This window comes from Liolophura sinensis, chromosome 7 (assembly GCF_032854445.1).
Source record: "Liolophura sinensis isolate JHLJ2023 chromosome 7, CUHK_Ljap_v2, whole genome shotgun sequence".
NCBI classification, from domain to species: domain Eukaryota; kingdom Metazoa; phylum Mollusca; class Polyplacophora; order Chitonida; family Chitonidae; genus Liolophura; species Liolophura sinensis.
The window spans coordinates 14,228,003-14,240,569 of NC_088301.1; the positions used below are offsets into that span (position 1 = coordinate 14,228,003).

A 12,567-nucleotide genomic window follows, 5' to 3' on the forward strand; every position below is an offset into this window, starting at 1 on the left:
ATTTGTTTTCCTCAGCACATTATTGCCTAGTAGGAAGTGGGCATACATACCACATTTAGGCTCATAGTAGACCCCGTTGGAATAGAAGGACAGAGACTTGTGCGACGCATCTATTGCCACGGAAATAGGGCCCTGCTTGGCCACCGCCATTCGAAGGGCGTCCAAATCATAGGGTGTCACATTCACGTAGCCAGAGATAGTTGCCACGATCTTTTCCTGCTTTGAGTGACACCTTCCATCCTGTAGAGGAGCACAAGATTTAAAAATGACATGCTGAATACCTGTATGTACCTGATCAAGTCATAACCTGCTTCTGAGCTACCTACAAAATGCATTGTGGGCTTAGAAAATGGTGGGAAAAAATGACACTGTAATTACGTTGCAGACCAAAAAATAAGTTTTCCATCCAGGAATCAAATTTCTGGGCAGTATTACTGATCTATTCGTGGCTCCATCAACAACTTTCTCCAATAATGTCATCAAGTAAAGGCAATCACATTTGCATTACTTATATAATTAATTGTAAGCCCTGAAATTGGCCCATCTAACCAATGTAGGTTTGTTTCCAAAATCAGATTAAAAATGTGCACATATTGCACAGAAAGATTCTCTTTCGTATGCCAAAAAGGTTGAGGAATTAATGTAAGCCAAATCATAAATTTTGGCTCTACAAATTCACCATCCACCCAAATTCATTCATTCAAATTGTATGGTAATAGGGAATTACACAACACTACCGTCAACCATTCCATCAGTGTGCTAGGTTTTAGATGTACATGTATTTATACTATAATTGAACAAGACCTCTGGACAGGCTTCAGACCCATGAAAGAAAATGGTTTTAAAGGACTTTCAAGAACCATTTCCACATGTCAGGAAGTAAAACTTTCCTGTGGGCATGGATACTATTTCGGTAGCTTATTTCCATGTTTTTTTTTCAAACATACAGCAATAATGATATTCAAGAGACATATCAAAAAAGACCTCTTTTTTCAAGGACTATCAGATCTTGAATATATACTTTTAAACAAGTATCAAGGTTTGCAAGGATTTAGTTTTTGAGGTACACTGTGTTATGTGGGAATAACACCTCCATTTCATTCTTATTTTCTATCAATGGTCGGAAATTCCCCGAAATGCTGTCATCGATGAACTTACTGGCAATGCTGGACATCCCTATCCAAACCCACAGTCACAAACCCACCCATTCAGACTCTTCCCTCCCCCCCCCCCCCACCCCCAGTAGTTTTGATAGCCACCACTGTTAATATCAAGACGACAGTGTTGTTTTTACTGTACAGGTTTACTGTACAACCCATAAGAAAAACTGTTGCTTAAAGTTATTTTATGCCTCCAAAATGACAGCGGAGAAGCCTTTTTTGTACTTCTTTATGTCACATACTAAACAGGATATTAAGATATAATAACAAGGCATAAAAAAATAAGTTGGCAATATATAAAAAAAAGATTAATCTTCAATCCATGTATGAGAGCCCATTACACAGGAGCCAAAATAAAAAGCTTAACCTTCCATCTGAGTATGTTCATTTACACACCTTACCTTAGACGAGGAAGTGTCTCCACGATACCTGCCTTGCTTCGTACAGGCGAGCTAAGAACTAAACTATTCATGCATCCTTACCTGGGCCAGATACTGCCCGTACTGCTCTTCGGATGTCAACCCTCCATTTTTCATGATCCACTGATAGGCTCTAAAGTCCTCTCCCCCATCACAGGCATTGTTTCCCTCCCCCCAGGAGCAATCCATCAATTCCTGTTGGGACAACCTCACCAACATTCCCGTCTGAAAAGACACAGCTGGAATTAATACCACCTCTTCAATTTCTCTGTTAATGTTATAGAGTATGTAGAAACAGAGGAAAAACAGACCACAGTAGAAATATCCAATCCTTTAGTAACCAGCTGATAAGCACGCTTCTGCACGTTGGTGAAGAATGAAAAAAATTTGACTTTAGTGAAGATCTGAAATTGTAGATCAACTATAGATGAAGATTAATCTCCAAAAATAAATTAAAAACAATTCGTAAATTGAGCTGAAAGTTGCTCTTTCATATGTGAAAAGTTTGATGAAGACTAACATATCAAACTAAAGCTAAAATGGCTACAGTAGATTCTGTTCCCTCACCTTGATGAAATACGCCCCTTCAATGGTACCAGTTGTCCCAAAACTCCAGCATGATCCACACACAGCCTGGTCCTTCACGGGGGTCACAGCACCTGACAGGTAAAACACAGACCATTAATTACATCACATACATGTAGCATCACGCAGAGCACCTTTACAATGTCAAGGCTCTTGCTTCGCTGGAGGAAACCACTTGACTGCATCCAATGCCTTAACCAGTACAACCCAGTTACAAGTTTGGTCTTAACTAGGTCCTCCAATGAAATCTATCTTCACATCATGCTGCGTTTAAAGGAATACAGAACTGATTCTGATTGGCTGTTGTGAGAGATAGGCAAGCCAAGGCCATGCATGGCCTAAGTTTTAGGTGTGCTACATTTATTCAAGAGTGACCAAGGCTGCTGGGTTTAACCCAGGGAACCCTACCTCAACTGTCACCCAATCAACATCCATTCTGTATCCCGTTAAAATCAGTGTTGCATGATCATGTGACATCAAGTCTGCCTTGAACGCATAAGAGGGACCCTCTGATTGGTCACAACAGCCCCTTTGTTCTGACACTTCATTGGTGGAAATGTGTTACATGTAACTCAACTGAACTCAAACTTTATGGTAGTTAATGTGCACAAAGCGAATCAACCTTGGAATACAAATTCCCTACCTAAGGCCAGGATAGAACCTGCTCTTTGTGTGGCAATGGCTATGAGACGAGCACCTTACTACTGAATCATACTCCCAATTTTGGGAAATAAAGACAACTTTATTTTGATAAAGTAAAGATAAAGCATCCTTTATTTCTCAAGGCTTCCAGCCCCATTTTAATACAAACACCAAATAACCTTACTTTGATCAGGCAACAACAATTTTATTTTGTATTTTATGGTATTATTTATTTATTTTATTTATTTGATTGGTGTATTACGCCTTAGTCAAGAATATTTTACTTATGCGACAGCATTATGGTGGGAGGAGACCAGGCTGAGCCCGGGGGAAACACACAACCAACCACACGTTGCTGGAAGGCCTTCCCACGTATGGCCAGAGCGGAAGACAGCATGAGCTGGATTTGAACTCACAGCGACCGCATTGGTGAGAAGCTCCTGGGTCACAAAAGTATCCTACCTGTAAATTCATTACACTGGTTATGATTTCTTACCATACAACCTCCAGTCTACCTGGCTCGGCCAGATCCTTAAGGCTGTACTGTGACTTGTTAAAGGGTAGTCCTCCGTGATCCCCGGGGGTGTAATAATAACCACGCATCATCTTCATCTCCATGTCAGTTTTATCAGCCAAGTGGTTGACAGCCAGGCTGTAGGTTAACCCCTGGCGGTTTTTGGAATGAATGTACCTGTAACATCAAACCGCTGTAAGATTTATTTATTTTTCTTTCTTGCATCAGACAAAATGCTACATTTTTCTTTGGACAAAAATAGTCAGGTGTTCTGTAGCAGATATATGCCTGGGTTATCTTCCTTTATTACTATAATTCTACAACCTTTTCGCATGTTCTCAAGGTGTTCATTCCAGCAAATTCTGAGGGCATTATTCTGTTTAGACAGATAAAATTATACTTTTTGTGATGCCTTGAAATTGGCAAATCCAACCATTTTGTCTCCAAAATCAAATAAACTTAAAAAGGTGTATAAATTGCGCTGAAAAATGTTCTTTCATATGCGAAAAGGTTGAGAAATTAAGGTAGGTTGTGAAAACATCAGTCCCATCCCTGAAGCAATTTGCCTACGTACATCAGTCTTCTGTGCTGAATTGAGGGTTACTCAATTCACTGAGTAACCATGTAACTAAATGAATATTATTCGACTTTAGTTTAACTCTAGACTCAAGAATTTTCTAATCTTACGATGGTGGTCAAAATCACTTAAAACATTCTTGGATATCCAGATGACAATAAAAAAAAAAGATTTTATCTGCCCATAAAACTGACGACTTCAGTGGCCTAATGGTTAAAATGTCCTTACGATGCTAGATAAATGTGACTGAGTGAGTGTCATGACTGGTGTCTTCAGCAGTGGTAGTGGTAGCACTTTGGCAGCATGGACTCGTCCTGTCCCAAGAAGACACACCATATGTACACACCCAATGACACCTTGTTGTCAAAAAAAAATGTATGTATTGATTTTCTATGATCTAAAGAAAAAAAAGCAGTCCCATACCTGAAAAAAGCAGTCCCATACCTAACAAAGGCAGTCCCATACCTGAAAAAAGTCCCACACATGAAAAAAGCAGTCCCCAAACCTGAAAAAAGCAGTCCCATACCTAACAAAGGCAGTCCCATACCTGAAAAAAGTCCCATACCTGAAAAAAGCAGTCCCAATCCTGAAAAAACAAGTCCCATACCTGAAAAACCAGATATCAAAAAGACAATGCACATACCTGACATTGTTCCTGAAGAGGGCTACACGTCTGGCGTGTTCCTTGTCATCGTAGACCTTCCCGTGGGTTTTTTTGAAGGTGTCAAACATCTGGTGGATGTGCCGGTCATCGTTGTGGATGTACTCCCTCATGGGGTTCATGAGGATGGTTCTCTCTGACACCCCCGGGCCGGGGAATCCTCCACAGGTCAGGTCTGCAAGGCAACACAAGTTCCACATAGTTTGTCAGACTTTCAATAAAGGACTTATCCTCATTTCCTTTTTGAACAGGTAGTGATTCTATCACTAGCATCACACCAAATACTCCGCTTTTCATTGGGCAACGACTGTCACATGGGATACAGATATATTCTCGAATGACCCGGGAGCCTCTCACCAATGCAGTTGCTCTGAGTTGGAGTCCAGCTCATGCTTGCTTCCACTCCGGCCATACGTGGGAATGTCTGCCAGCAACCTGCGGATGGTCGTGGGTTTCCCCTGGAGTCTGCCCTATTTCCTCCCACCATAATGCTGGCAGCCATCGTATAAGTAAATATTCTTGAGTACAGCGTAAAACTAAACTAAACTAAACTAAACAGATGAGTAAGTTGACCTGACAGACAGATTTTAACATTTTCATCTTCTAACATAAAGTTCTGATCTCAAAGAAAATGTTATTGTTGTAGCTTTTAGCAAGTTATAGCAAAAGTTTGTTCCAGAGTTGTTTTTTACCCTAATTCCTTTTCGTATTCGAAACAGTAAGTTTCAGTGTGAATTACCCTAATTCTTAAACCTTTTAAACTGTCTCTGCAACCAATATTTCGGAACATTCTGAGACAACTATGGGGTGTAGAGAAATGATCTGCACAGTTTTACGAACCCTGCATCTTTACAGTTACACAAACGAATTGTTTCATCATCATTTTGATAAAAACTGCATTCATAAATTTCACTGATAAAAGTACTTTACATGACAAAAGGGTTAAAGGTTTATGGTATGCACCTTTCAGGACTTGTGTACAAAACTACAATGGTTGGGTAGGCCAATGAAAGGGCTTCACAAAAAGTGTAATTTTATCAGTCTACACAGAATAACTCCCTCTGAATATGATCTTCAATAAAAACTAGCAAACATGCAAAAGGGTAGAAGAATTACAGCAACCCAAAAGCTGTGTACACTAATTCTTCAACCTTTTCAACCACCACTTCAAACAATATTTCGGAACTTTCTGAGAGAACCATGGGGAGTAGGGAAATGATATGCACAGTTTTATGAAGCTTGCATCTTTAGTGACACAAACACATCATTTTTTATGTCGTTTTCATAAAAATGGTATACATAAATTCCAATGAAAAAAGTGCTTTAGAGGTCGAAAAGTTTGAAGATTTACAGTACACATTTTCCTCCTTACTTGTTGGTGTGTTAAACTGTGACTCTGAAATATTCTCAGTCTGGTAGTTGCTGTAGGTGATGTAGTACTTGTCGTAGTGAGACCCAAACAGCGAGTCATAACCCATCATTTCATAGCGAACAGGCTCTTGGGTCTTATTTTTCACCCACATGGTGTATGTGTTCTTTTTCTTGCCCCGCATTTGAACCAGCTGCCAAACATCACATTGAACTCCTTCCACAGTTTCACCTGCAATTTGCTGTCAAAAGTTGAAATGTTTCTGTATCAGAACCATATGAAAACTAAATATGTTTTAAATATGTTTAAATAACATGAAATATTAGTGTTAAAAACAGAGTTCAATACCTATCTTATTTATTTATTTACTTATTTATTTATTTGATGATGTTTTACACCATACTCAAGAATATTTCACTTTATATGGATGTGTTCCATAATATTTATTTATTTGATTCGCGTTTTATGCTGTACTCCTGTAATATTTTACTTGTATGACTGCAGCCAGCATTGTGATGGGAGGAAACACTGCAGGGACCGGGGGGAAACCCACGCTTATCTGCACGTTGCTGAGAGACCTTGATGAGTATCATAGATCAACTGTTCACAACCTTAATATTGATAGCCACAACTCTATCATAAAAACAATTTTACATTGGAGGACTGCTATGTATGTGACTGTTTAAAATGCAAATTCAAAAGAGCTTCATCACTTTCTGCTGTTAAGTCACAATATTTGAAAAATTATTTAAGTCAACCAGTAAATTTGAAAACGTAAATTATTTATATATAATTTCAGCTGATCTATATAGGTTGACTGTTTTCATGTACAAAAAATGGAATTGCATATACATGTACTGACAGCAGATTGCACAATTTGACAGAAATAAACTCTTCCATTCATGCATCTTTTATCTAGCATGACTTTTAGAATTCCTTTGGACTGGTGCTTAATGCTGAAATCAAAAACATTTCACCTGTGCCATAGCAGTTAGTTGAACGGGTGGAGGAAACATGAGTGCCTTGAGTTTACTAAACCATCGTAACTGACAAACTTTCAAAGTGTCACACATATATTTTCATAAACAGACTAAGTGCTAGGTCAAAGTGTATGCCAAGTTGGTGGATAGCCAGTGATCTCTAACAAACATCTTGATACAACAGGGTTGACGTCATATTCAAGGATTTGTACACATTTTAAAGTGTCAAATTTCTAGGCTTTTACAGGCCCAAATTTCTGAGCTTTTACAGGCCCAAATTTCCAAGGTTTTGCAGGCCCAAATTTCTAAGCTTTTACAGGCCCATAATTCTTCTTTTCCTGGCTACCTTCAATAATATTCAACAATTATACAACAATATAAATCTTCAGCCTTTTCACTAGCACATTTGCTCAGTAGAAGTTATGCATATGATAATTAGGAATATGCTAAAATGATGCTAAATATGATTTGTTTGTGTCATTAAATATGCATGCTTCATAAATCTGTGCAGATTATTTCTCTATACCCCAGCACTGTTCTCTCAAAAAGTTTCAAAATATTGGTTGAAGGGGTAGTTGAGTGAGTTTTTTTTCAGTCATATGACGACGAGAAGTGGTAGTTGAAAAGCTTGAAGAATTAGGGTACATGCTTAAAGCAATGCATAATGATATTATCAGTGGAACTTTATTCACATATTCACATATACAGCAGTACACCTGCTAAAACAAATATCTCTGAAGACTCTCGACAAACTTTATACAGTAGTTCATACTGGCCCTGTTGTCTGCTTGTAGATTACCCCTGGGTACATAATGCCACACTGATTCTCATTTTAAAGGCCTTACCAGGCTCAAGTACAAAAAACAACATGAAATGTTACACTGTCCAAGCCTGGGATTGAACCAACAACCAGTGTGCTCTTGTAACTATAAGACAAGTATTAGGACCACTCATCCACGTTACCTTGAACTCTGACAAATCTGGCAGGGCAGTCTGAACAGTGACCGCAGCATCTGCGGTGCCATTCACCTGGAAACACATGTTCTTGTTACGGACTTTATCAGTGGTCATCGGGGCCAGTTTGTAGCTCACACCATATTGGCCTTTGTCTCCTCGCTGGATGGTCACCACCATGCCTAGATAAACATAAGTGAACTTCAGCATTAAACAGAAGGAAATAATAAAATTTGTTAGAAGACATGGCTTCAGCTTTGGGGTTTAAATACTGACCCCAAGTTTAGTATCACACAGCCATGCTCAAAAAACTCTTGTACAGACCTTACTTGATTTTTACTGGAGGAAAAATAATCAGAAGGCAACAGAAAAAAGAAGATTCTGTTGACAGCATTATAAAAAGGTAAAAGCATAAAACCTATATATATAATCTATAAATTCTTGAAATGGAAATCAATTTCAGGATACAACAGAAAGCATACCTTTTGAAGGATAAAATGGCACCATATATAATATGCTATATAATTTGTTAATGATGCATATTAAGTTAAGAGTTTTCAAATGAGAGAATTTTTGCTTAACTGATGCTAGTCATGCATCCTGCTGGAAGAACTTGCGGCAACAAAACCATCTCAAATACTGGACAAATCTTCCAACACAAGCCAGCATAAGATGAGCTAGATTAAGTGGACTGATTAGTACACGGGAAAGGAGTCCTCAGGGTGCATGTGATGTGCCTCCTCGTTGCAGGACAGATTTCCACCGCTCTTTTATTTAGTGCTACTTCAGTGAGATGACATACTGGTGGCCACTCCACCCGAGCCATTATACTGATACGGGTCAACCAGTCATCGCACTATCCCTTTAATGCTGAACGCCAAGCAAGGAAGCTATAACTTCCTCTTTTAAGGTCTTAGGTGTGCTCCCCCGCTTCCTGCTTTGACCCTGGATCTACTGTCCCCGAAGCAGACGCTCTACCAACTGTGCCATCAGGGCCGGTAAATCATAACAAGAGGTTAATAAAATCTTGATAAATGATTTTACCATCATAGTAATCAATCCGGCTACGGTTGTTCTTGCTGTCAAAGTAAGCCATAAATGGCTCCTCTATCTCGGCATAAGGTAAGCTGAGTACACCCACAACTGTATATGTGGGAGAGAATGTTGGCACCCCATGGCTAAGGCCTGTAAACAACATCAAAATATATATATATATATGTATAGGCATACATCACTGATTTAAAAAAAAAAAAATGATTTTAATTCTAAAAACACCAAACCAAGCCTAACAAAAGGGTGTCTGGCGTTTTGATTTAGAGAAAGTGGGAAGACCCATATTGATGTGTTACATATTATTGGGACAAGATGACTAGTAACCATGGTCACCGTAGTATGTTAAATACGGATCTGACCAATTCCTCCAAAGGGGTTTTTTCCACAACTGCCAGGCACCTACATGGTTATTTCTAGGCTTGCTATTGTTCACTATTGCTTAGTAGTTATTTAATGTAACAGGGTCAGTTCCACAAAGCGGCCTACAAAATTTTTTATCGTACATTTGTTGTATGATTTGTTGTATGTCACTAATACCACAGCACTGTCATATATGTGCAATTACCATACGTGTATGACATCTTTGAGGAATTAGGGCCAAGGGCCAGACCACCTTCAACTTAAGACATGAGATTTAACTTGTTAGTCTCCCTCAAACCAGTAATTGATCCATTCCACTTGAACTTTCAGGGTTCACGACTTGCACATTTCAAGGTCAGGTACCAAAACAATATTAAGTTTTGCCACATAAAATCACTAAGAACAACCACTCATTCTTTCGCAAATAACACAACACCAATTCACAGACAGCAGATTATGTGTCAAATCTATTCCCAATAAAAGGGTAGTCATACTGTCAGTCATAACATATTTGGTTCCTCTTTCTTTCCTTCCACCCCTGTCTTTAACATGTTTGAGTTACTGTTGAGATTTTTACATTTTGCAGAGAACACACAGCCCTCTGAAGGCAGACTATACAAAGCGCAACCTGTCTTAGATCACTTCAACAACACCATGAAGCAAATTTATTATCCCAGGAAAGAACTAAAGCATAGGCGAGTCCAAGGTGTTGTGGCGTGGCAGGTTGTTATTGTAGCAATATATAATGAACAATAGACACAAACATGGAATCCAGCTGTATAAAATATGTGAGTCAAATATTATGTGAGTCTAGGGGCCTGGGTTTGAAAGCTAACATATATTGTGGAAAGGGTGTTGATGACAATGATGGCTTGGAACACTCAGCAATTATTGTGTTAGATCTGATGTCTGACTAGCCAGCTAAAGGCCATGTTATCTTTATAGATATTCATTACAACTCTGTGGGTCAAGTGAACTCAATGCTCTCCTTACCTATGAGGAACACTACGCTTCGACCGTAAAGAAAATCTAATGGAAGTGTAAGCAAAAAGTTGAAAAAGGGAAAGTACACATGAAGGCATTCGGATTCAGTAGTTGTGTGTAAATGGGACAAATGTGATGTTTTCACCATCAGTAACCTGCATCAAAATTGACATGGTAGGTTATGACAATGCGGGAATGTCTGTTATAGACAGATCTGACCAGATGCTAGTCATACTACAGTGCCCTACGTAAGATTCTCTGATGGTATAAAAAGATGGGGCTTGATATCACGGAAATATGTCTCATGAACAACAAAACAACTGTACAACAAAAACCCTCGTAATAACCAAATGAAACTCTGGAAATTTATAGAATATGTTACAGTTTATCTCCTAGGTTACGCTATTGCAAAAGTTTGTCGTTCATCTCCCGTACCAGTACCTATGGACACATTCCACTTCCTTGGATTGTTTAACACCAAAAAGAAACTGACACTAACTAGGCCATGTCCTGTATGTGCAAAAGCAGGCCAGAGAAAATAAAGTCAGTATGTGTGTCATGTCTGTCCAGAAAAATAAGTGCTATACGTTGACAAATGCTTCAAAGCATACCACCTTACTGAATAACTGACAGTTGGTGTTCACCTGAATGATTTGTAAGCCTGGGTCACCCTCATAAATGCTGCATGAGGAAGTCCAATGAAAATGTTGAAACATACATGTTGAAATATACATGATACAGTCCAAACAATTATTTTTATTTAGCACGTGTATTGTAAAATCTGCCATAAGTTTCCCGCTTGTTTTATCGCCATTGCCAGCCGATCACTGGTGCAAAATGTCTCCGTGTGTTTTAGTACAAGTTATATTATAGTATAGGATAACCAACACATGCTGGCACCAGTTATCTTGTAGCCAGCAGTCAATGTGTTAAAATCCAAATGGTTTTCATGAAAACAGGCTAGTGCACCCTGTACACTGTGTTTTTTCTTCATCAAGTCAGTGTAGCCCCTACTTCCTCTTTATGTTTTAAGGGTATCCTGATTGTGAGGCGGAATTTGTCAGAAAATGTACATATCTGTATCGGACTATATCTTTGCTTTATTTATTTATTTATTTGATTGGTGTTTTACACCGTACTCAAGAATATTTCACTTATACGACAGCGACCAGCATTATAGTGGGTGGAAACCGGGCAGAGCCCGGGGGAAACCCATGACAATCTACAAGTTGCTGGCAGACCTTCCCACGTACGACCGGAGAAGCAGCCAGCATGCGCACCAACCCATCAAAATAATCCCCATAACACATGAAGTGTCAATAAACGAGTCAAATTAATCACTCAAAGTTAATGACCTATGTCAGTTACCTTTATTTAGCTGTTTAGTAATATAAAAAATGTGATATTCTCCAAAAGCAACTGCATGGTGGGGTGGTGTGCGGTGCCCTACGTTACCACTTGAGGGTTGTTTTACATGACAGGTCATATGTATGTATAAGCTGGGACTAATATATATCTGTTATTTTATATTATATTAGCCCCAGATATGAGAAATACAAAGATGCATGGATGATATAGCCCATACCTATGTCTTTGAACATAATTCATCCTTACTACTAGGGGTTTATATATGTTGTACATATTCAATGTTAAATGATGCTTATCTGGATTATGTTCAGCATAAACCAACATATGGTCGGAAAAAATCTGCAGATATCTGACATCAGGCGACTCTTAGTAGTAATGTCTGATATCGGCAAATTTGTCATCGAGAACAGCCTTTCATTGTCAAGATGGTTGGACAATAGAAGGTTTGTTTTGAAAGGCTGATTGTTGTGCTGTGTAAAATTGGGATTAAGAAGCAATCAATTACAGAAATGTACATTTTCTGATGAAAACCGCATCAGGACACCCTTAAACCAGTTAACCAGCTCATACGAGAACTAAAACCGTAATTGGCGTGCAATGACTGTACCGGTCCATCGCTGATAGCCTATGCTATGCACCCGAATGAAAAACAAGGGATTTAATGTCCTGTTTGCTTTCTGAAGTATATTACTGAATTTTGTACTGAAGCTGAAACACACACAAAAACACAATTTTACCCAAAAGCAAGACCGAGAACAGCACGCCCAACAGCATCATCCTTCCCGTCGCCATCTTTGTGTCATGTGATTCACGGGATCGCAAGAGGGCGTTTCACCTTTGAAAACACGTGCAATATTAAGTGTTATAACATGCACGTGCTTCACCGGCGTAATTCTATACAGGCCTATTTCAGTTCAAGATTCTTACTTGTTGAATATAAG

At 38.9% G+C, this 12,567-nt stretch overlaps 1 protein-coding gene across 1 annotated transcript in view; it reads right to left on the minus strand.

Annotated features, from left to right (window-relative positions):
* Window positions 1-12,499, minus strand: part of LOC135470256 (digestive cysteine proteinase 1-like) — a 14,309-nt gene extending 1,810 nt beyond the window's left edge. Inside the window, 10 exon segments of the mRNA XM_064749079.1 lie at window positions 26-240; window positions 1,643-1,804; window positions 2,147-2,238; window positions 3,303-3,330; window positions 3,332-3,497; window positions 4,541-4,733; window positions 5,931-6,168; window positions 7,871-8,043; window positions 8,906-9,046; window positions 12,364-12,499. Coding sequence (XP_064605149.1) covers window positions 26-240; window positions 1,643-1,804; window positions 2,147-2,238; window positions 3,303-3,330; window positions 3,332-3,497; window positions 4,541-4,733; window positions 5,931-6,168; window positions 7,871-8,043; window positions 8,906-9,046; window positions 12,364-12,418 — 1,463 coding nt within the window. The 5' untranslated portion in view covers window positions 12,419-12,499.
* Window positions 12,500-12,567: the final 68 nt, after the last annotated feature.